The following is a 21,360-nucleotide window of genomic DNA, read 5'->3' on the forward strand; positions in this document are numbered from 1 at the left end:
TTGCAGAGAGATTGCTAGAAGGCATCAACAAACGCTTCAAAGCTGTTGAAGAAAACAGTGTGTTTGCAGAAGCTACGATGTTGGATCCGCGATTCAAGGCCCGTGGTTTTTCCGATGTGAATTCTTCGGAAAAAATTAAACAGACTCTAATTTCGCACTGCGTGAAATTCGGATCTAAATCTAATCCAACCATAACACATGAGGTGCAAAATGCTACTCAATACCAGGGGTCTTCGATTTGGGAAGAGTTCGATGAAAGTGTAAAAAAATTGCTGAGCAATCCCAATCGAAAAGTTGCAGGGATAGTTGAAGTCGATAAATTCCTACAGGAACCATTGTTGCCAAGAAATGGAAACCCGCTCACTTGGTGGTTTGAAAGGCGTGAAGTTTATCCAACACTATTCCAACTAGCCAAAAAACGTCTTTGTGTAGTTGCGACCTCAGTTCCATGCGAACGAGTTTTTTCTAAAGCTGGCCAAATTATCACAGATAGAAGAAGTAGGCTTTCAGGAAAATCTGTTTCACAAATATTATTTCTGAATGAAAATTTGTAAAGTACTTTGTGGACAATATTTAAAATGCGCCTTATTATAATGACTTGTTGAAATATGGATATTTAATCGGTGTTTACCAAATAATTGCAGTTATCGCAAACATTCATTATGGACCAAGAAACAATTCCCGAGTACATTATTATTTCAGTAATTTTAACTTCGAACTGTTATGCATCGATCTCAACAAAAAGGATTACTCCTATGTGTAAGAAGAATCTGAATCTTATTCAACGTGTGTCGGCTTTTGAAAGTGCAGCAGGAGTCAGTGTTAATTAGCATCTCAACTAGTACATAGGCCTAAGTGTTCCGTTTTGAAAGTCGAAATATACACTTGCTGCAGTCAACATAAGGTAATCATTTTCGCTTAAATTCATGTAGCTATTAATTTAATTTAAATGCGTAATTTACCATCTCACCTAATTTTATTTTTAAATTAATTATGTTCAAAATTTCTGTGCAGCTATAGGATATATGTAAAATTTTATATGTTTTTTTAATCCAAGATATCACAAAATTATTTCAAGACGTTACATTGCTTTTTTACCGAGTAGTCGAATCAATTTTTAAAACAATTTTCACAATTTTTAGCTAATTTTTAAGTCAATAAACCCAATATTACACAATATGTGATGTGGCATGTTGTAAGGTTTTTTCTTTACAATATTTTTCCACGATAAAAGAAACCTGCACTCTTTTCGTATTGTTTCTCTCTAGGATTTAAAAAATAGAATGCTGTGCTGTGTGATTTAAAGCAGATACCACGCTCCAACGTTATGAATCTGTTACCAAAGATGTGTCTTTGTAGAAAACACGCGATAATGAAATTCTATAAGCCTACAAACTAGCGGTCTTATCTGCTACCCGCCAACTTCTCTTGTCTCATTTTTCATCCAAACAAGCCAAGGTTATCACACCTACGAGATATCTGCTTCATTCTCACATTTCGTCGAGCGAGCCAAAGTCATTCAACCATTCCTTTCTGTGTATCATTCGTGAATATAGCCTGCCGATTCTTACCTTTAATATCGTTCGCGAATGATATGCTCTTTTTTGAAGAGCGACTCGCGAGTCGCTCACATAAACGAGTCGTTCAGTATAAACGACTCGTTCGCGAACGACCCATCACTAAGAGTGATACAAAAAGATTGTGTTGTGAGAGTTGCAAATTTTATTAACATGAAGAAATAATGCCATAGAACAAACATGTTAATTCGGTACACTCAGATTGTCTTCTAAAATTATTATTCTTTCTCGGACTTGTCCCGCTTGAGTATTTCTGGCTATCAACACAAAATGACAGCGTGTTTAACTGTTACTAAATAATAGTGGGGAAAAAAATCTGAATTTCTTAAGCTCACTTCCTCTAAGCACTAATAGCGAGTCACAAAGTAGGTACATTAAATATGTATATGAAAAATTACAATAGAATATTGAGTCTTTGTTTTACCAAAAGATTATTGTTTGTTAAAGTCTAAGTTCAGACCCGTCATGTGGCTTACAACATAATTTACATGCAACAGACCACACGTTTCATCGGGTCGTCCTGTCCCATGCGTCGCTCGCGATTCGTCACTGGAGGTTGCCGTCACCCGACCTCTGTGAAAGGTCGGGAGGGGGGGGGGGGGTACCTGTCGGGCGCTACGGGCGTCGCGATGCTCTTGTCTGGAGGGGCGCTAGGCTAGCGGGTTGCTAGGCCGTTGCTGGTGTTGGGTCGTGGGTACTCTGCCCCCGCGTGCCCCGCCAGGTACACGGCTTGAATGTAACCTGAATGGTTCTACCTTGGTTGTGAAGGCCGCTCGGCCGTGTGGAGGACGGGAGATTACGGAAAATGATTGTATACGAGTTGGTGAGAATACATTTAATTTGGGAGTTTCACCGGGGGTCCATGTAGGTACACGGTACGCTCTACAAGTCCGCTCCGCGTTTTAGTCCCGCTACAAAAATTCTCACCAACACTTGGCGACGTCTAGCGGTTACACAATTAACAAGGAAAAAAAACAACAGTACGTGACACTGAATTGGTTACCGCGGCAGTCTCGCGGGACGTGGGTCGATGCTCGCTGGAGACGGCCAGTGCCGAAAGTTAACGTTGGGAGGGGGGGGGGGGAGAGCTCGATTGGCGGGCCCCTAAGTTCGGCGAAACACTTACGTGAGTGATTCGCTACGCAGCGCGGTATCACGATGAAGACGGTTGGGATAGGCCCGGTTCCGCAAAATACGCGTCGAGTCGACGTGGGCAGCGATGAATTAATAAAAAGTTTTAAATTTGTAGATATAGTACAGAATAAATAATCAATGAAAGAAACTCGAATGCTGCCCACGGACACACGTATGTTCCCGGCGCGGAGTGGTTGGAGACTGCCGAACATGGCCGCCTCGCAAGGAAGAGAAACTTTCTCTTCTTTGTGAGTCGGCACCAAAAAATTATAATAATAATTTAATTGGTTACATGATATGTAAAAAACATGCTCCAGGTGCTTGATTAAAATGTAGCACCTGGTAATTGGGTGCTTAAGGCTGACGCCGACCGCCGGTGCTCCCTCTGGTTCGCACAGGCCCTTATGTCACAAGAACACTTACTCTTAAGTGCAGCAAACACGCCCGAGCGTGATGTCCGCCGAGGGTATAAAAGTGCGCCGCGACGAACACCAAAGCGACGACAGCGTCCGGCTGGTTGTGGCAATGCGCCGAATTAAATACGTAATTATTCTGTTCAAATCAAAAACAACCAATTTAATAACAATTTAAAACATAATTAATTCAAGGAAAATCATGTCTAATTGTTTTTTAATCATATATTGTGTAACGTCTTTTAAGCCCAAAACTGGCCGGATTTGTTTTCCCGCGCTCCACACGTTTAGGCGCGAGGCCGCAGGGCGGTCTCGAACTGAGTTACCGTCGGGAGCTCGCAGGGGTAGGATGCTCCGCGAACGTCGAGTAGTCAACTTTCGCGCTACATCCACATATCAGCAATAGTGTAAGTTTTAAAATCCTTCTTCCAGCTCGGCGCTGACTTCGTGCGACTCGTAACTAATTAAATTTATCCCAACAGGGAACTTTACATTTTATACGTAATTTCATGTCCAGAGATTAAGGACAGCGTAATTGTGTTATGCAGTTTCGGCTTCACAGCCAATTAATTGTTATCATCGAAGACTCTTTGTAACGAGTGTCGAGTTCTTACTTACTAACTTTCGCCTTTTAACTTTCATCGTCTATAAATGTGTAACTTGTAACATGCAATCTAACCGAGTATTTTCTGATTAATAAGTGACTGTAACGTGTATGACTCCAGCGTACCGGGTTTACGTACTTTTCGGGACCTTAATATTTCGCAATAGGTTAGATTGCAAATAACTTTGGAATGTCCATTTGTATGTCCTGTTTTCCATGTTAACGTAACTGCCTGTAGAAGTTCTTGCAGCACAGGAGATCTGTGGCTATCCGCCGCGCCATTCACATTTATAATCGGCCACTGTATAAGTCCGTGTACACCACTTGGCAACCTATCCTGGTCGCGCGTACCGTTTACGTGGAGAGATACGCGTGTCGCAGCGGTCAGACAACAGAAGCGGCCAGTACCTGGACCAATAAGTGTATCGGTTCTGAATAAAATGCAGTGTCGTGTCAAATCGTTTCCCAGTTATCTATAAGGCGTCCTGGGTGGCCTGAACAGCCCGGGTAGGTTTCGAACAGAGACGCGCACCTGCGTGCAGCCACAAGACCGAACTCCCGTTAAAACCCCTGAGATCACTTTCAACATTAATAATCAATTTAAAAACCTAGACAGGCAGCGGGAGTGGCGTCAAGGCTTAACAATGGTTTTAATGTATTTAATTATTCAAATTGTGACATCAAGTTGGCGACTGTAAATTTACTAACATATTGTCCCACTGCGAATTGTTTTAGAAAGACTTCTCCTAGTCTGACTTGATCATAGTCATGGGCATTTTAATTAAGGCCAGTGGCCGCAGTGACTGTTAATGAGGTTTGTTGTCTGCTCCGTACGTGGTGTACTCGCCCGGAGTGGCTACGACGCACTTATTACATGTCGGGTAATTAGTAATTTCGTACTAATGGCTTTTCGCTTAATTGAATTATGGGTTCGAGCCTCCGGGGTTCCGTACCTTTCTTTAAGTTTCATTACGTCTATTGGGGTCACCCCCGAGGCGCTCGCCTGACTCATTCCAACTGGGCCAAGGGGCGCGCTCCGAAAACGGGATACGGTACTGGCGGTGCGGAGCACGGGCTTAACGGCCATGGTCGGTACGACGTCAAGGTAGTGCACCAGCCATTCAGCTACCTGCTTCCCTTACGAGCCGTAGGTGGACTTCGTTGGTGCGCTGTTGTCTCATGATAGAAGTTCCCTTGGCTGCGAAGAGAGTTGCGGACAGGCCACTAATCCCCTGGGCTGTAGCGCTATATGATATGCATGTCAATACTGGTGGACTCTGTTCTAAATTGATAGTTGTCCCTCACTGCCCGTGGTTTGCCTGCCTCTGTCTGACCACACTTTTATCTACATGCACTTGTCTGTATCGTTGCCTGCTGTTATTGTCCTGTCTCGGACACGCGAAAACAAAGTGCCCTCCTCAACTTTTCGAACGAGTCTCTTGGTTACCACACAGGCGACACTCTTATCGTTTTGAATACCTCGGCACTTAGTCGCGGACCATCTCGTTGCTTCTCCCGAATTGGACTAAGTCCAACTGACGACGAAAAATGACCCAAGTCCAGCTTACCTTTCGTGGTGGCTAAGTCCGTACCGGACTTAGGTTTTTAAATGGGGCAGAGTGACGGTCTTCTTGGAGGGCCAGGCAGAGCGGCGGTAGGTCTTCTTGTGGTGTTGCGGTGCTTCCGCTGGTTCCTGATGTCTTCGGCTGGTGGTCTGCTGGTAGTCTGCTATAGTTCGGGAGTTCATATACCCCTCGGGTCGCCTTCCAATATGTTCTCCGACCTTCCAGAACCTCGTGGTCACTCCTGCTTCACTATGGACGTTCGGAGGGGAGGTAGGTCATGAGTGGCGTAGCTAAGGTGACTTGCGCCCCCTCTTGGATTAAAAGAGAGTGGGGGAGGGTTCAGTAAAGCGAAACCGTCGCGGCGGCCTCCCCTCCCCTCCCCTCCTACGGCGCCCCTGGCGGGGGTCATCCCTGCCACCCGCTTGCTACGCAACTGAGGTCATGTGATCAGTCACGTGATTACCCCCCTCCACTGCGTGATCCTTGGTGGGGCAAGCGCACTGGGAACAAGGTGGAGCGCCTGTTGGGTTGTACACCCACTACACAAGGGTGTAGTGCGGGTGGCAGTCACTTCATGTGGGACCACTTCGTTGGGGTACGCTTAGCTACAACATTCTCCCCCATTGAAAAAAAACTTGTCTTCACACTAGTGTAATTACAAGTTGGCCTGACTTCAAACTCGCTCTAAGGCTAGGACAATGTCACATTCACAATCAAGGAGCAGGATGGGATGTCGCTGAATGTTGAAAAGACGAAGGTGATTAGGTTCACGAGGAAGAGGAATAGGAAGGTAATGAGGTAATAGTATATGTGGAAGGGGCAGGTGATAAAAAAGGGGGGGGGGGATAAGAGAAGGCATACTCCACATTGATCAGGACAGTGATGGAGTATGTAGATGTGATCTGGGACTCCTACCTAGTGACTGTGGTAAGGGAGCTGGAGAAGGTGCAGTGTATAGCAGCGATGTGTTTGATGGGTATGTGGAAGAGAAGGGAAGAGAAAGAAGGGGAAATGCATAGTCTAACTTGAGATGATTATGGAGCTAGGGTGGAAGCATTACAAAAAAGGAGAAGAGTGGAAAGTTTATAGTCAGACTGTATAATTTGTCGTCGCCTGGCCGACTAGCCCCTGAATGATAGTATTTAGCCGGCTACTCAGTGTTCGGTAGAGAGGGTTCGGGCCGCGTGGCCAAGGGACTAAGTCACCAGGATGGCAATTAATACACTCAAAGACGGTTTCCAGGTTCTTTATATACAGAAAACCAAACCCTTTACAAGGGGCTGCCGCGTTCCCGCCTGTGACCGATCCTGTAGGGCGGAGCCCGGTTTCGCGCACTGTTGCTGTATGGGAAAATACGTGATGTCCCGTTCGTGAGGAGCAAGACCCGAAAATTACCGTGCAAACGAAGGCGAAAATCCAGCCCGCAAAAGAACTCCGCGACTCGTAAACTGCCGGAGAAAACACGCACGCGAGAGAAGTGACTGGCTGCACGCCGCGACTGAATGACAAGATGACACACCTAAATGACCACACGACTGTGACAGAGGAATCACTTCCTCTCGGCAATGCATGAACTGCAGCGAGACACCGCGCCCTTTCTCACCGTCTCGGAGAGCTCTCGTAGATACGTCTGTCGCCTCCTGAGTCTAGCTGCCGACTGACTCCCTCCCCGCCTCGCGCGACCCAGCGCCTGCGTCCCACCCCTCCTAACGAGCCTGCGGAACACACTGATTGGTCACAGGCGGAAGCCACGGCCTTGGCGCTCGGTGAACAATCACATCTTATTACACATTACACTTCAAATAATAAAATAAACACATGTTACAGTAAAGGATGTTACAAAATATTTACCACAATTCGTCCCGTCCGGTTATTAAGTATTTACATTAACTTTCACTGGCGCGTGAACCTTTCTTCCCTCACCCGCCCTAGCCACACAGCACTATCGTCGCACACGCAACACTGGGCAGGAGAAGGCGTTGGCGCGGCATAACGGGCTGTGAGAGCTGGGTGGACACCTGGGTCGACGTCAAATTTGATAAATGGAGTCGGTGGCTGGGAGCAGCCGGGGACTAAAGTACACAAGAGTATAAAGGGCGGTAAGATCACAAGTGGAATCTCCAGAGTGACTGGAGGCGAACAGAAAGAGGTAGGAACGCTTATCTTCGCAGGATGATAAGGGAATGGAATGAGTTGGATGAAGAGATGCTAGGTGTGAAAGTTGCAAAGTATTTGGTGATAATGTGAAGGGCGAGGGAAGTGAGTGAAAAGGGAGGACTCCTTGCCACCGGGTGTAAGCCCGATTGCGTGCGTGACAGTCAATTCAATTCAAATACCAATGAACAGTTGAAAAAAAAATTCTTTGCTTGAAAAATTAAATTTTTGTTCTTTGGTTATGTGTACCATGGTTGCACCTATACTTTATTTTGTTTGCTCTACCTAATGCATACATTAAACCAAAACAATATAGTAATTCCTTTTTTTTTTTTTTAATTTGTTAGAGTTTATTTGCTACGTAGTGTTTTCTGCTCCCACCTTAAGTCCCCACGTTTTTTTTCAAATTGAAAGTTACTATTCTAGTCATCTATTATCTTTGTATATTCTGCATTGCTTGTTATTTGTTTTGTTAGCCACGTGAGTTAATTTGAAGTAAGAAATTTGAAATATATTATTACATTTGTTTTTCTGTGTACCAATTAGTTATTTATTAAAAAAAAATTATCTCTTAAATACCTTTGTGAGATAATTGTAATACATTCATTAACATGTGCTTTCAGTTTGGCTTGGATTACCTACAATGTGGTTATGTTTTCTGTGTTCATTTCATTAGCAGCCAACGAGTTTGAATCAATCTTGTAAATAATGTCAGCAATCGACCCAAGTGCATTGCAGTTGTAGCACTATAATGTTACTATCCGAATTCTAAATCAGAGGACAACTGTGTTATCTATTGGGCATTGCTAAAAGAGCAATCGAATTCGATTCGTACAATTTCTCTGGCCTTTCGCCCAGTGTAAAGGGATCACACCCTTTACATAACTGTCCCTAAGTCTTTTAGCTGCCTCCTGAATTCCTTTGCCCCTCTGGCATCCATTACCATACCGTCAAACCCATAATTCACTCCCGCCCGGTCCTTGCTACAACGAGGGTTTCTTATCACACTTTGCTTCGAGGTCTCTCTTCACCTCTGTAACCTTTATGTAGCCTTTTCCCCAGTTTTCTTTATCTCCCTTCTGGTTTTGACCAACATTAACAACATTATCGGCCATGCCACCCACCTCCTGCCTTGTAACATGCGGGGTTAAAATTCTTACGTACATCGCGGCTTTTTTCGTAAAATAATAGTAAAATTCCGAAAACTTGTTATTTACCTTGTAAACAACATTTCTTAATGCCTACTGGTTTCAGAGAAATTAGCGATAGTAGGTTACATTAGATAGCCTATGCAGTGAAACGGGTCAGTGTGAGGATTGCCTAGAAAAGACCATGGATGTCTTATTTTGCGAGTCCTTTGGCCTGTGTCGTCCCGCCATCAGTGATGTTGGTGCTGTTCGCTACGAGAACACTCAATATTTATATTCTATGGTAAATGATAGAAGGGTATACAGATAGGTGTGTATAGATGTATCGATAAATAAATAGAAGTATGGATAGATGGGTAGGAATATGAATAGTTGGATGTGTAGATGCATGGATGGATAATAAATATAAATGTATTCTTTTGCTTTTTGGTATGTTTGGAACTGATAATGTAAATTAGGCAAATGAATTTCATTTTGTTTTTCAGGTGTTTGTGTGATACCAGTACCATTTATAGACCAGTGCATTGATACTGAAAACAATATGAAGCAAAAAAATGAGTTGAATGTAAGTCCTGTGTAGTTATAGCCTGACTCATGTAACTTATCTCGAATTCAACAGCTGTAAAAGGTAGTACCAACAGTCTACGTACGTAACCTACGTAACCTTCTGCCACAGTTGTTCTGATGACAATGTTTGTAAACAACTTATTTTTATTATGAGTGTTCGTAAATGAACATGAAGCGATGCTTTGTAAGTGACAGTTGGGAAATTGTTGGCACTGGTATTTCGAAAACTGTCCAGTTTCGGACAAGTTACATTACACTGGCTGTATTGTAAGCTTTCTGTGGTTCTATGTTGTGATGTAAGTACAGGAATCTAAAGTCATTTGAAGAAGTTAATTAATAATTTTTTTTTATAGAGACTGTCTGGCTTTTTTTTATTACTGCAGTCTTTTTAATATGCTCAGTATTAAATCTGTTCAAAACTTTGTCTAAATTTATTGTTGACACTACCAATCCCTACCGAGAGGGGTGGTGTTAGATTAAAATGGACTTTGGCACTTTTTGTTCCAAAATATGTAGATATATACTTCAAAATCTGCCTACACCTATAGTTAGCTAAAATGTTTTATTTACATTTTGGCTGTGGTAGTGTTGTATATTTGATACAAACCAAACAGAAAATTGATCTAATGCATGTTGCAAGTTAGCAGTTACTTTGTGCCAGAGTACCGTCATGTTCGTGACCTAACAGGCCGACATCCTTTGCACTGGTCGCAACATGTGCTGATAGGCTGCATTCATTTACCTAACTTGTTCCATTGCCCAATGGTGCATTGGTTTTTTTCATTGCACCCAACATTTCATTCATTGCATTCCATAAGTTGTTAATTATATGTCTAAAGATATTTAACAAATCATGATAGGTATGGGTGCATAAAGAATCTTCTATAGTGATGTTAACGTTACTTAAATTTTTGTTTGAAAAGAGGCTTTATTCCTCATAATAACATAATTGTTTATTGTTTTGCAGGTAATGGCTGCTAAAAAGAAGCAAAAATCAACCAGGGCAAGTGGAAAGCTGAAAATAAAGAAAAATGTGAAGATCAAAAGTAAAAAACTTAAACCTACCGGTGAAGAGCATTTAGGATCAATGAGTGTGGACGACTTTTTCAGCAAAGGAATCGTAGAGTCGGACGACAGCGATGCGGAGGTTCCGGAAGGTGTAAACTACGAAGAGAAAAGTCTCAAAGAAGGTAATTGTGATGAAGTAGATGGCGCCTCCGAAAGTGACTTGCACAAGAAGTCGCTCGCCAAGCTGCAGAACACCGACCCAGAATTCTACAATTTCCTGAAAGCCAACGACGAGAAGCTGCTGCAGTTCGAGTTGTCCGGCAGCGAGTCGGGTGCGGAGGAGAGCGGCGGGGAGGGGGGGGGGCGTCCACCGGCCACCCGACAGCCTGGAAGTGGCCAGCGACGACAGCGAGAACGAGGCGGAAGCCGGCGGCTCGCGGCACGTCACGCTGAGGACGGTCAAGTCCTGGCGGGAGGACCTCCAGACGGACAAGACTCCCGCGGCCATCCGCACCGTGGTGAAGGCCTTCCACGCGGCGCTGCGCAGGGTGTCTGCCGAGGAGGAGGGCGAGTCCGGCGAGCTCAGAGTGGACGACAGCTCGGTGTTCAACGCGGTGATCCAACTGTGCGTCCTGGACCTGCAACCGGCCATCAAGAGGTTCCTGAGAATCTCGGCAGGGATGGGTCACGTGCAACCGAGCAAATGCAAGAAGTGGGTGAAGATCAAGGTGGCTGTGAGGGCGTACTTGATTGACCTGTTGAAGCTTCTCGGCAACGTCACCTCACCTCACATTCTGGTCGTTCTTCTCAAACACTTGCACCAGATGATCCCCTTTCTGCTCTGCGGTACGAACTCGCCGAAACCCTACCTGAGGAAGTTGGTCGAATTTTGGTCGACCGGCGAAGAGACGGTGCGTGTCGTCGCTTTCCTGTGCATCTTGCGACTGTCGACCAGCCGCAGTGCGGACCTGTTGCCGCAGGTTCTGAAGAAGATGTACATCGCGTACATGAACAACTGCAAGTTTGTGTCTCCCAACACGATGTCCGCCGTCAACTTCATGCGGCGGTCCCTCGTGGAAATCTACGCGCTCGACGAGTCCGCGTCTTACCAGCACGTGTTCCTGTACATTCGCCAGCTGGCCATCCACTTGAGAAACGCCATCACCCTCCAGAAGAAGGAGCACCAACAAGCAGTGTACAACTGGCAGTTCATCCATTCTCTCCACCTGTGGGCGGAACTGCTCGGGGCATCGGCCAACAGACCCCAGCTTCAGCCTCTGCTGTACCCCCTGGTGCAGATCATCGTCGGGACGCTGAAGCTCATCCCGACGGCTCAGCACTTCCCTCTGAGGTTCCACTGCGTGCAAATGCTCATTCAGCTCACCAAAACGAACGGCGTGTTCGTGCCGGTCCTTCCGTTCCTGCTGGAAGTGCTGAACTCTTACGACTTCGCGAAGCGCCACAAGAAGGTGTCGATGAAGCCCTTGGACCTCACCTGCTTGCTGCGAGTGTCCAAGTCTCAGATCCAGGAAAACGGCTTCAAAGATGCCCTCATCGAAAAAATCTACCTGCAGATTCTCGAGTACTTGGCGATCGAAGCCCATCGCATCAGCTTCCCGGACTTGGTGATACCTGCCGTGATGCAGCTGAAGAAGTTCGTCAAGACGTGCAAAGTCCCCAACTACACCAAGAAGATGAAACAGTTGCTCGACAAGATAGAGGAGAACTCTCGTTTCGTCGAAAACGAGAGGAGAAAAATCTCGTTTTCTTTAACCGACAAGAAAGCCATAGATGCGTGGGAAGCGACGTTGCGTGAGAAAGGAGTGCCCTTGCTCACGTACTACAACTCCTGGTTCAAGATCCACGTGCAGCAGATGGCGAAGAGAGCCACGGACAACGACAAACTGGGCGAGTTCAACATCCCGGTGCTGAAGAAGTTCCAGAAGAAGAGAGACGTGGAGGCGGAGCGCGATGGACCGGTGGAGCTGTTCCCTTCCGACGAGTCGGGAGACGACGCGCCCGCCCGCCTCGCACCGAGCACCGCGAAGCTCGAGAAAACCAGGAACAAAAAGGAAGTGGTGAAGGAGTTGCAACACGAGGAGACAGACGTTGAAGTTAAGGCAGACGATGAGCTTGCTGAGGATATTATTGAAGATTTTACGCTATCAGATCTAGAGTGAGCCTTGCAAACTTCTTGGTTGGTTCTTGAATTTAAATTTAAGTGAGCATTAAGCAGCATTGATGAGAATAAAATATTAAAGAAATAAGGAAAGTGTTACATTATGAAGATGCAAAATATCATAAACACTTACGATGTCAGTGTTTTGATCTAATGTTGATTAAACCTAATTTATACATCATGCTGGCATTTGTATTGTTATCTTCCTGTATTCATTAAAAAATGAATTGAAAAATGAATTTTAGTAGAGATTCAGTGCTCATGAACCAAGTCAAGCCAGCAACTTTGAGTCTGGTCTCCCAGGCAGATGAGAGACATGTGCAAGGTGTTAGCTGCTGCTGCTTCTTCACTCGCTTGGTTTTTATTGGCCAGTATACATCTTTGTGCTGGTCTCGTTCAAGTGCCGGGCCACGGTGGTGGATTTGTCGGAAGTCGGAACACGTGCCACTCCTGACCAGATCACACTCGCCATTGTTTGCAAGTTAGAAACCAGGGTTTATACAAACTAACAACTGGTAAACCAAGACTATTTCTAAACCTTATAATTAAATTACCTTACAACTTTTTTTATTGTAGGTAGTGACAAGATTATTGGTTCTAGTTTTGGTCCAATTTCGTTTTTAAATCATGATTTTGGTGATATTGTTTTTTTATTTTGATAAAAGCTATTTTGTAAGACTTATTTCACCAAAATAGGGGTAAAATTTCTATGCTGCATTTTTACGGTAGAATAATTTTTAATGTATCTAAAACAGTTACATTTGATTCATGCACCATGGTAAGATTTTTTGTCTGGAAATAGACGTTCTTTGGTTTTGAAACATTTCAAGATTTTTTTTTTATTTTTTTTTTTTTTATGATTTGTATGTAGTTTAGGTACACACAACTGCTAAATGTCTTCTGCACCACTACTTCCACATACACTAGTCTAACCTTACCAATCAATAGCACGACTGCTGAGCAATGTTTACCTGGCCATGACAATTGCAGAGCTAGTTGACTTTTGTATGCTTCTGTTACCCACTATCTCGTACATGGCATCAGTAACACGGCTCTCGGATAGGCGAGGATTTGGCCCCCAACATACATTGTATCTATAACCCTGACTAGCTACACCGTGCAGTCGTACTACCAGTGTGTTCATTCATTTCCAGTGTCATGATTTCGTACCCACTCTCTTTACTACCGTCAAGTGGGGTTACTTTGACCAAATTTGTTAAAAAAATTTAAATAATTCGTAAGCATATTGATAGAAAGTAAAACCAAACACAGCACATTTGGGGCTGGCACTTAAGCTAACTGTGCAAATGTGTACATCTTAATTATCACTCATTAATTTGGAACAGGATTTTTTTTTCTAAGTGGTCAATGTTATCCCTTGTGTGGAGTAACTTTGACCACGTGTTAAAAACCTCAGGTTGAGGCATCCTGAGTCATAGTAACCCCACAGGGACGAATGATTGACCCTTTAAATGATAAAATGTAGCTTTAATATTGTTATATACTATATTTTACATGCTGTTTTACTTCAAACTAAGAATGCCAAACATAAAATATTCAAATATTATAATTATAGGTGTCATGCAACTTTAATAATGACATATTTAAAAACTAGGAACCAATATTTCACATAAAATATTTGTAAAACATTTAACACTTGAACAGAAATGTTTTCAAATTTGTTCACATCAGTAACACACACTTAGTTTATATCAAATCCTCTGAGTTCATCCTGTGAAAAAAGCAAACCATGTTTTAGCTGATCGGGTTTGCTCAGCACACTGACTACTTGATCCCTTGAGATCACACTCTCGTCAAGAATTTCAGGCCACACCAATTTACCAGTATTCCTTTGTCATTTTAGGAATTTCACTTGCAATTCGGAGTTGTGAATTACTGTAACTTCCCCAACAAAAAATCTTGCGTGTTTTGTGCATAGTTGGTATCCACGCGACCACAAAATCACCAGGGTTGATATTTTGTGAACTGGTTGCCTGTTCGCTGTTTGTAGCCTGTTCTGTGGATGGTTCCGATGAATTGTTGACATCACTGTCATTGCTGGAAACAGATCCACATGGATCATCAATGAATTCCTCTTTGGCAAAAGAATCACTGTTATCTCTGGAAAATGATCCACACGGATTATTACCAATGTCTTCTACTCCGACACTCTTCCCAGGTATTACATTTACCTTGGTGCGTTTTCTTCTGGGTTGTGAAGTACCATCATTACCATGCCTCATGTTTTGTAGCATTTCAACCACCACTAAAGAAACCCTAGGCATAATTTCTTCAAAATCTGTACTTTCTCCCTGGGGCAATTTCTCCAAAACTTCATCAGGGTTAAAAGGACTTATCCCACACTTTCTAAATCCAGATATAAGGTTTTGACTACAGCCATCTTCACCAGGACCCTTCACTTTGTCATACAAAACCTTTAACAATGATGGGAAACTGTCTTTTGACAGAGTTTGAGTTTTCTTTTTCAGCCCATCTTTCCAGTTATCAAGAATTTGGCACCAGTATTTTTTAAGAGGGCCATAAAGGCTTACCAACCTTTTTCTCTTGTTTTGCGTGCAGTCGGTTGATGAATGTACCTTTTGCAATTTTGAAGTGTTTTGCAGCTTGTGTTATGAACATTCTTCCTGCTTTTACTTCGGCCATTGCAATGTTGAGGACATCTTTAGAAATACTATTGTATCTCCTATTGAGTAGTTCTCTAATATACTTCCTTGCCATGATCTTCCTGTGAACAGATTTACAAAACAATGTAGTAGCTGATAGTGTACCTACCATATTAAAAAAATATTAATATTATTTTTACACTGGGGTTACTTTGACCGGTCAAAGTAACCCCATTTCACATAAAAATATGCCATGTTTTAATGAATTATGATTACTGCATACTAAACATCCATGAGAATGTAAATATTTATTGGAATCCATTCTGGATAAATAATTTGTACTTACCAAACCGTAAAACACTGAGAAACTGTGAAGATTTTCTTTCACCATGCAGATTTTATCTGGCTTCTAATTAGCATAAAAAATAACAGATGAACATCATAGATAGTATAAACATGAAATATTATGTAAAGCTTTTTTAGTCCATAGAGAACATTTAAAAGAAGTCACACAATGGAAAGTACGCCATGTTTGATATGATAATTTTCATACAATTGCAACCAGAGGTGCTACAATATTTTATTACTTTTTGGTCAAAGTAACCCCACTTGACGGTACCCACATCGACTCCATGAAACATTAACTCCTGCTCATGACTTCACTCTGACCGACCAGCTATTCCTCCCAACCTTTGCCCTGGTTAACACTCACAAACATTTAAGCTCATTTTTATGACCAATGTTTTAAGTAAAACAATGCTTAAATTTTTGAAAACTTCACATCCTCTAATGGTGGCTAAAAAAAAAAAATACTACTGTATATCTCGGTAAAGAATTTGGGAAGGTAATCATGAAAACCAAAGTCAAAGAAAATACAAAAGTTATTTTTATTAAAACATGTGAAATATAAACAATCTGTGAAGAAACAAAGTACAACATGAAATACAGAACACGGTATACACAGTGCCTTAGCGATCAACAGCATACATACTTGTACAGAGAGTATTGCAACAGATATACAGGGAACCAATTTTTGTGCATTATTAATAACTTAAATACTATACACGTAAACAATTGTTAAAAAAATTCAACATGCATCAATTTTTAAAATTTTCAATAAATGAATTTTTAAAAAAATTCTTAAATGTATATTTCGTATAGTTAGAAAATAGCTTAATACAAAGTGACTTCTAAATATTTAATTATACATATTGACACCTACTTCCTTGGTGGAGGGGGCACCAGCTAGCGTAGGGAAAAAGTGAGGAGCGGCAGATATCCACCAGTTTCGGTGGTTTAGTCTGGAGTAGGCCCCCAGAATGCCGCTAACACGAGGTGGATGGTTAGCACCTATCACAAACGCCCACTGTCTCGTGGGCTTACCGGTGCAGCCATGCTGATCAACATTTGTGAACACACAGCTGCAAGGTCACCCCGGGGGGGGGTTGCAGTGACAAGAGTAGGCTGTCGATTCAATATCGCATCATGCTTGGGCAGTTTTTCTCAACACATTTCGCCCGCACCATCAAGCATGGATGCACACAGAACGGGGCGTGAGTGCTTCATAGCAACCCCCGGTAATAAACCAGGGGGACAGGATGAGCGTGATCATAAAAAAAAAAGAAAGCAATGTCACGTGATCCCTGAAAAAAAAAAAATTATGTAATAAATAAGTAGATGGATTTAAGTCTACAATATTGCACAAAGTACCTCACAACTCATACACACACACAGCAAGCTTTTATAAACGTAATCAGAGTGCGCAGGAACCAGAAACATGAAGCCTCTCAAAAGTTACTTTGAGGTAAGGGACACTGAAGTCTCGATCGTTTGGCACAACGCCAAAACCTAGCGTTGCAATATAAATCACAGCGTCGTCATTCATCTGTTACGACTCCAGGGAAGAACGCACCACACAGTAGTACTTGTTACAGCTACACTAGTTTCTTCCTGAGCTGTGAATATCATGTTTCAGCTTTTAACAACTTGCCAATTCATTGAGGGTACGGACTCACTGCACCGTACGTATTATTTGAGTTTTAAGCAGGCAGAACCTCGATTAACCGCGGTAATGAGGGGGGGGGGGGGGGGGGGACACATCGGCACGGATAAGTTAAAATAACTGATAATCAAATGCAAATGTATTTAAGTATGTTATACAGTGCATCAAAATTTTGTAAGTAATTTATGCAAAACAAATGCACAAGTACTACTGATACTATTATTTTTTTTTTTAAATATGTATGAATGAAATCATTAGTATCCTAAAAGACATAGTTTTACTCCTTTCTTATCCCTTCCCTTAATGAATTACACTCCGTGGGCTTGGTTCCCCCCCTCCCCCCAAAATAATATTTTTAATTTTTTAATTGAGAGCACGGTATATCGAGTCACGGATAATCGAGGTTCTACTGCAGAAGCTTGTATTGCCGTCTGTTCACATAATATTTGTCCACTATCACACCTTGGAACAGATTGCAAACGGCTACTCACTCCACCAAATTACTCGAGTGAATTCCAGCAAATCTGAGTACTTCTGACATCAGTTCCTGTCCAAAAATGCACTTAAAAAAAAAAATTAAATCTTTTTCAATACAGACAAGGTGAATTATTTTAACACTAATGTTTTGTGGGATAAAAAAAAAACACTTAGAAAGGATTCTAAAACATTCAGTTTGGATGAGATGCACTAGAGCAAAAAAGGATGCTTCAAGACATCCTCTTGCAAACAATAAGAAAGGGCAAAGGAAAAACACAAAGGTCTTACAAAATTATTAAATTTTGCATAGGAACTTTTCTCTGCCTTACAACACTTGAGGATTATTAACGCCGGCTGAACAAATCAGGTGCTACTGCTGTAGCTTGTGGTATAGCACAAGCCCATTTGCGTCGTTCATTAACAAACTTCACGGTGTGAAAAATGGACAGAAAAGGATAAGTACAATATAAGACATATGCAACAGATCTAAAAACAGAAACCTGGCAGTACGTACGTACACGTGAACACAATAACCACAATAGTTAACCTTACACCACATAACAGAGATATAACCATTACATAAGTATCCGGCCAATTAGCATCACCTGTATCAAATACGTAACATCATCATGATACATAATACTTTTCCTTGTACGGTATAAAACGGTTATATGTTATGTTTCAATTTACACAATTATATATATTTCTAAAGCTTTAAATTCCTAACTCCGAATGTTTAGGTTAGTGTGGCAGCCAACATTTTCAATAAACTCAACATTCGCATGCGCCACCAATTATAACCAGTAACAGTTTCTGCCTACGTACATGTACAATCTTGAGTAATTTCTTAGCGTTCTGCTAACACCAAACTGTATTGAATTAAATAATTAAAACCAATACTAGATTTACACAAAATGTTTAACCAGCGAAGAACAAAATAAAATTTTACAAGACTGTAACTACCAATCCACAAGTAAAAAATTATTCGGTCTAGTTTTATATCCAGAAGTACAAAACATTATTTGACTTAAGCAAGCCAGTAAGCCCACACATGGAAAGGAGAAGAAAAAAAAAAACATTTTAACTATGTGCACATAAAGATATGACAGTTCATATCACAGATTGCACAACAGGCCCCAAACATTATAACAACTACTACTAAAGCGGCTAATTCCATTTTTAACTATAAACCTACGTACAAAGTAAAATACAGATATTTTCAACCTCATATCAGCTGCAACACTTCAAGTAATGAGGTCACATGAAGGAACTAAAGTCTATATCTTGCTACCGCCTACCAACTGACAAAATAAAAACAGTCTTGTAAAATTAGCATTCTTAAAAATAGTTGTAATGCCCAACAAAAACTGGCTAGTATTCTGTATATACTATCTTGCTCTGAAACATAATAATTATTTACACCATAGAGATTCACAAAGGCACACACAAAGTGCGAGTACACTCACATTCCAACTTGTAAAACACGTGGTCAGTAAACAAGCAACTTATAGAATGTATTCAAAAATCTCCAAGGCAACTGGCTGAGTATTACGAAGCATCTCGGAATAATGAGGACCGTAACGAGTGTCCGTTTTCACATGAGCAGACATGCAACAAAGACGAGGAATACAATCACTATAGTCAATATGATTCCCCCAGCAAAGATGCAGCTTGCTTTAACATCTTAACTGAGACAAACTAAAAAATACAAAAAATCCAATTTGATTCATTTTTCCGTAAATTGTAGAATAAATATCAAAGCAAATTACAGTTCAACAGACCACTAAATTTCCCGAAAATACACACAATCATCAGTGCACCCAACAATGAAAGTCACCATTCATGTTAACAGCCTGCCCAATTCCACAATATAGTAGTAGTCCAGTATTGACAATTCTAATTTTTTTTTTAATGTTTTGCACCCACTCACTCATACTTCTGCAGCAGTTGTATAGAGTCTGCTGAAAGCAGGCAACATGCTCTACCCAAGATGGCTTCAGAGCACTGCGCTGATTACATAAAAAATAATATGACTGAAAGGAGCGAGTTATTTTACACATTTTAAGGGTTACGAGATTATTTCCGCGCTGCTTTAAATCTGTTACGTTTAACATGTTTTACAGAAGGATGAGCCGGTAGAATTCTATAACACCACTGGTTCTCGGTATTTGTGAGATTTGAGATTCAGAAAGAGATTTGAAGAAAAATATGGGAGGAAATATGATAAAATTAAATAATTCAACACTGACAACTCATTTACTAATCTTAGTTGCATTTGTTTTACTTCATTCGTAACTATCCCATTACCTTTCTCAATATATGGTACTTTTAATACATGATTACATAAATTATGTGTATTGAGTCTGGAAACATAGTGAAATGAACATTTAAAGGATTGAATGTTTTAACACATTCGCTAGTAATTTTTTATTTTACAAACATAATTTTAATGCTGGCCCTCTTGCCATTCAAATTCGGGATTAAGATTCGATAAAAACAGGATGTGAACCAAAATGGTTTTAAAAAACTTATTTTCACGCATTAAAATTGACAAAGTATATCAGGGGTGTATGTGTGTTAGTGAGGCAGGATAAGCGTGACGCTCGCTGGTGCTTCTAGCGCGGTGTCTCCTCTGGACTGGCGCGCAGTCTTCTCCCAGTGCTTATGAGCGGTGACCGTAACATTATACGGAGGAGAAATGAAGATATAGGTATAATGCAAGTCCCACAAGTGCTTTCAAGGATCTGTATCAGATTTTTTTTTTTGCCTAAAATTATTATGAAAACATTTTAGTCATTTTCACTCTCTCAAAAATACAATTCAAAAACAAAATACGGAAACAGAACTACTCAACCCCCTCAAAGTATTCTTAAATGCTTTTCATAAACAGACAACACTTGAGACATCATAAGCAGTTTTCAAACTGCGTGGTTTCTCCTGAAGTTCTGCTCACTGTATGTGCGCCCGGGTAAGCAGGCGTCAAGGAAAAAAACTTACGTAAAATTCAAATACATTTCTTATGTTAATATGCAAAGCTTTTGCTGAGGTTTATATCATAGGAATTCACATATATTTGTTTTCTTTTCAAATTCACAGCAAACATACAAATTGCACCAAATTCGTAAAAAAAAAATTAGTTTTTCGACAGTCTAGACCAAAAAAATGCACACAAGATATAAAACAAAGAAAAAAAATGAACACCTATTACTACTAAAAATAAATAGCAAAAAACTGGCATTAAATAATAAAAAATATATATAAAAGTAGCAGAATAATATGAATAGGGGCTGAAAAGGGCCGAATAATTTAATTTGGACTACTGTTCAATCTGACAGTACAATTAAAGGCAAGGTTGAAGTCTGTCTGAAAGGTTACTGTCATATGCCTCGGTTCTGTAGGAGCTGTTAGCACTAACAGAACTCACCACACTCAACCCTGCTCGAACTTCCTACAATGTAAATAGTAATAATAATAATAATAAAAAGAATTACTAAGCACTCCCATTGCTAGACAATTATGATCACTAGTTTGCAGAAATCTAGCACATATGAGTTTAACACTATCACTGCCTTAATGATCACAACCACTTGTTCACAAACATACTTTCAGGCATAAACTGGTGTACAGACACCACAAAAGAAATACATCAGTAACCAATGATGCAAAGTCAGTAGCTTCAACAAAGAGCGAGTTAAAAATAATAAGGATTAAGAATAAAAACTACGTACACTAGGTAACCTAAGTAAGTTTCACACTATGAGATCAGGGAGCCTATGTCACTAAAATCTACTTTAAAAACAAACTCAGAAATGTCTTCTCAAATGGAGGTGAAGCTACAGATGAAATATTTTTGTTCAGACAAACTTCTCTTTCATGAAGATTAAAACAGCTGAAAAAAGTACGTGAGA

The 21,360-nt window shown here is 41.3% G+C and overlaps 1 protein-coding gene across 1 annotated transcript; it reads left to right on the top strand.

Moving 5' to 3' along the window:
• Positions 1-7,905: 7,905 nt before the first annotated feature.
• Positions 7,906-13,172, top strand: LOC134537036 (nucleolar complex protein 2 homolog). Its single transcript, XM_063377252.1, is given in 4 exon segments — positions 7,906-7,927; positions 9,081-9,160; positions 10,130-10,527; positions 10,529-13,172. Coding segments are annotated over 3 exon segments (2,244 nt in total). The 5' UTR covers positions 7,906-7,927; positions 9,081-9,136; the 3' UTR covers positions 12,351-13,172.
• Positions 13,173-21,360: the final 8,188 nt, after the last annotated feature.

The sequence above is a fragment of the Bacillus rossius genome, chromosome 11, assembly GCF_032445375.1.
Source record: "Bacillus rossius redtenbacheri isolate Brsri chromosome 11, Brsri_v3, whole genome shotgun sequence".
Lineage (NCBI taxonomy): Eukaryota > Metazoa > Arthropoda > Insecta > Phasmatodea > Bacillidae > Bacillus > Bacillus rossius.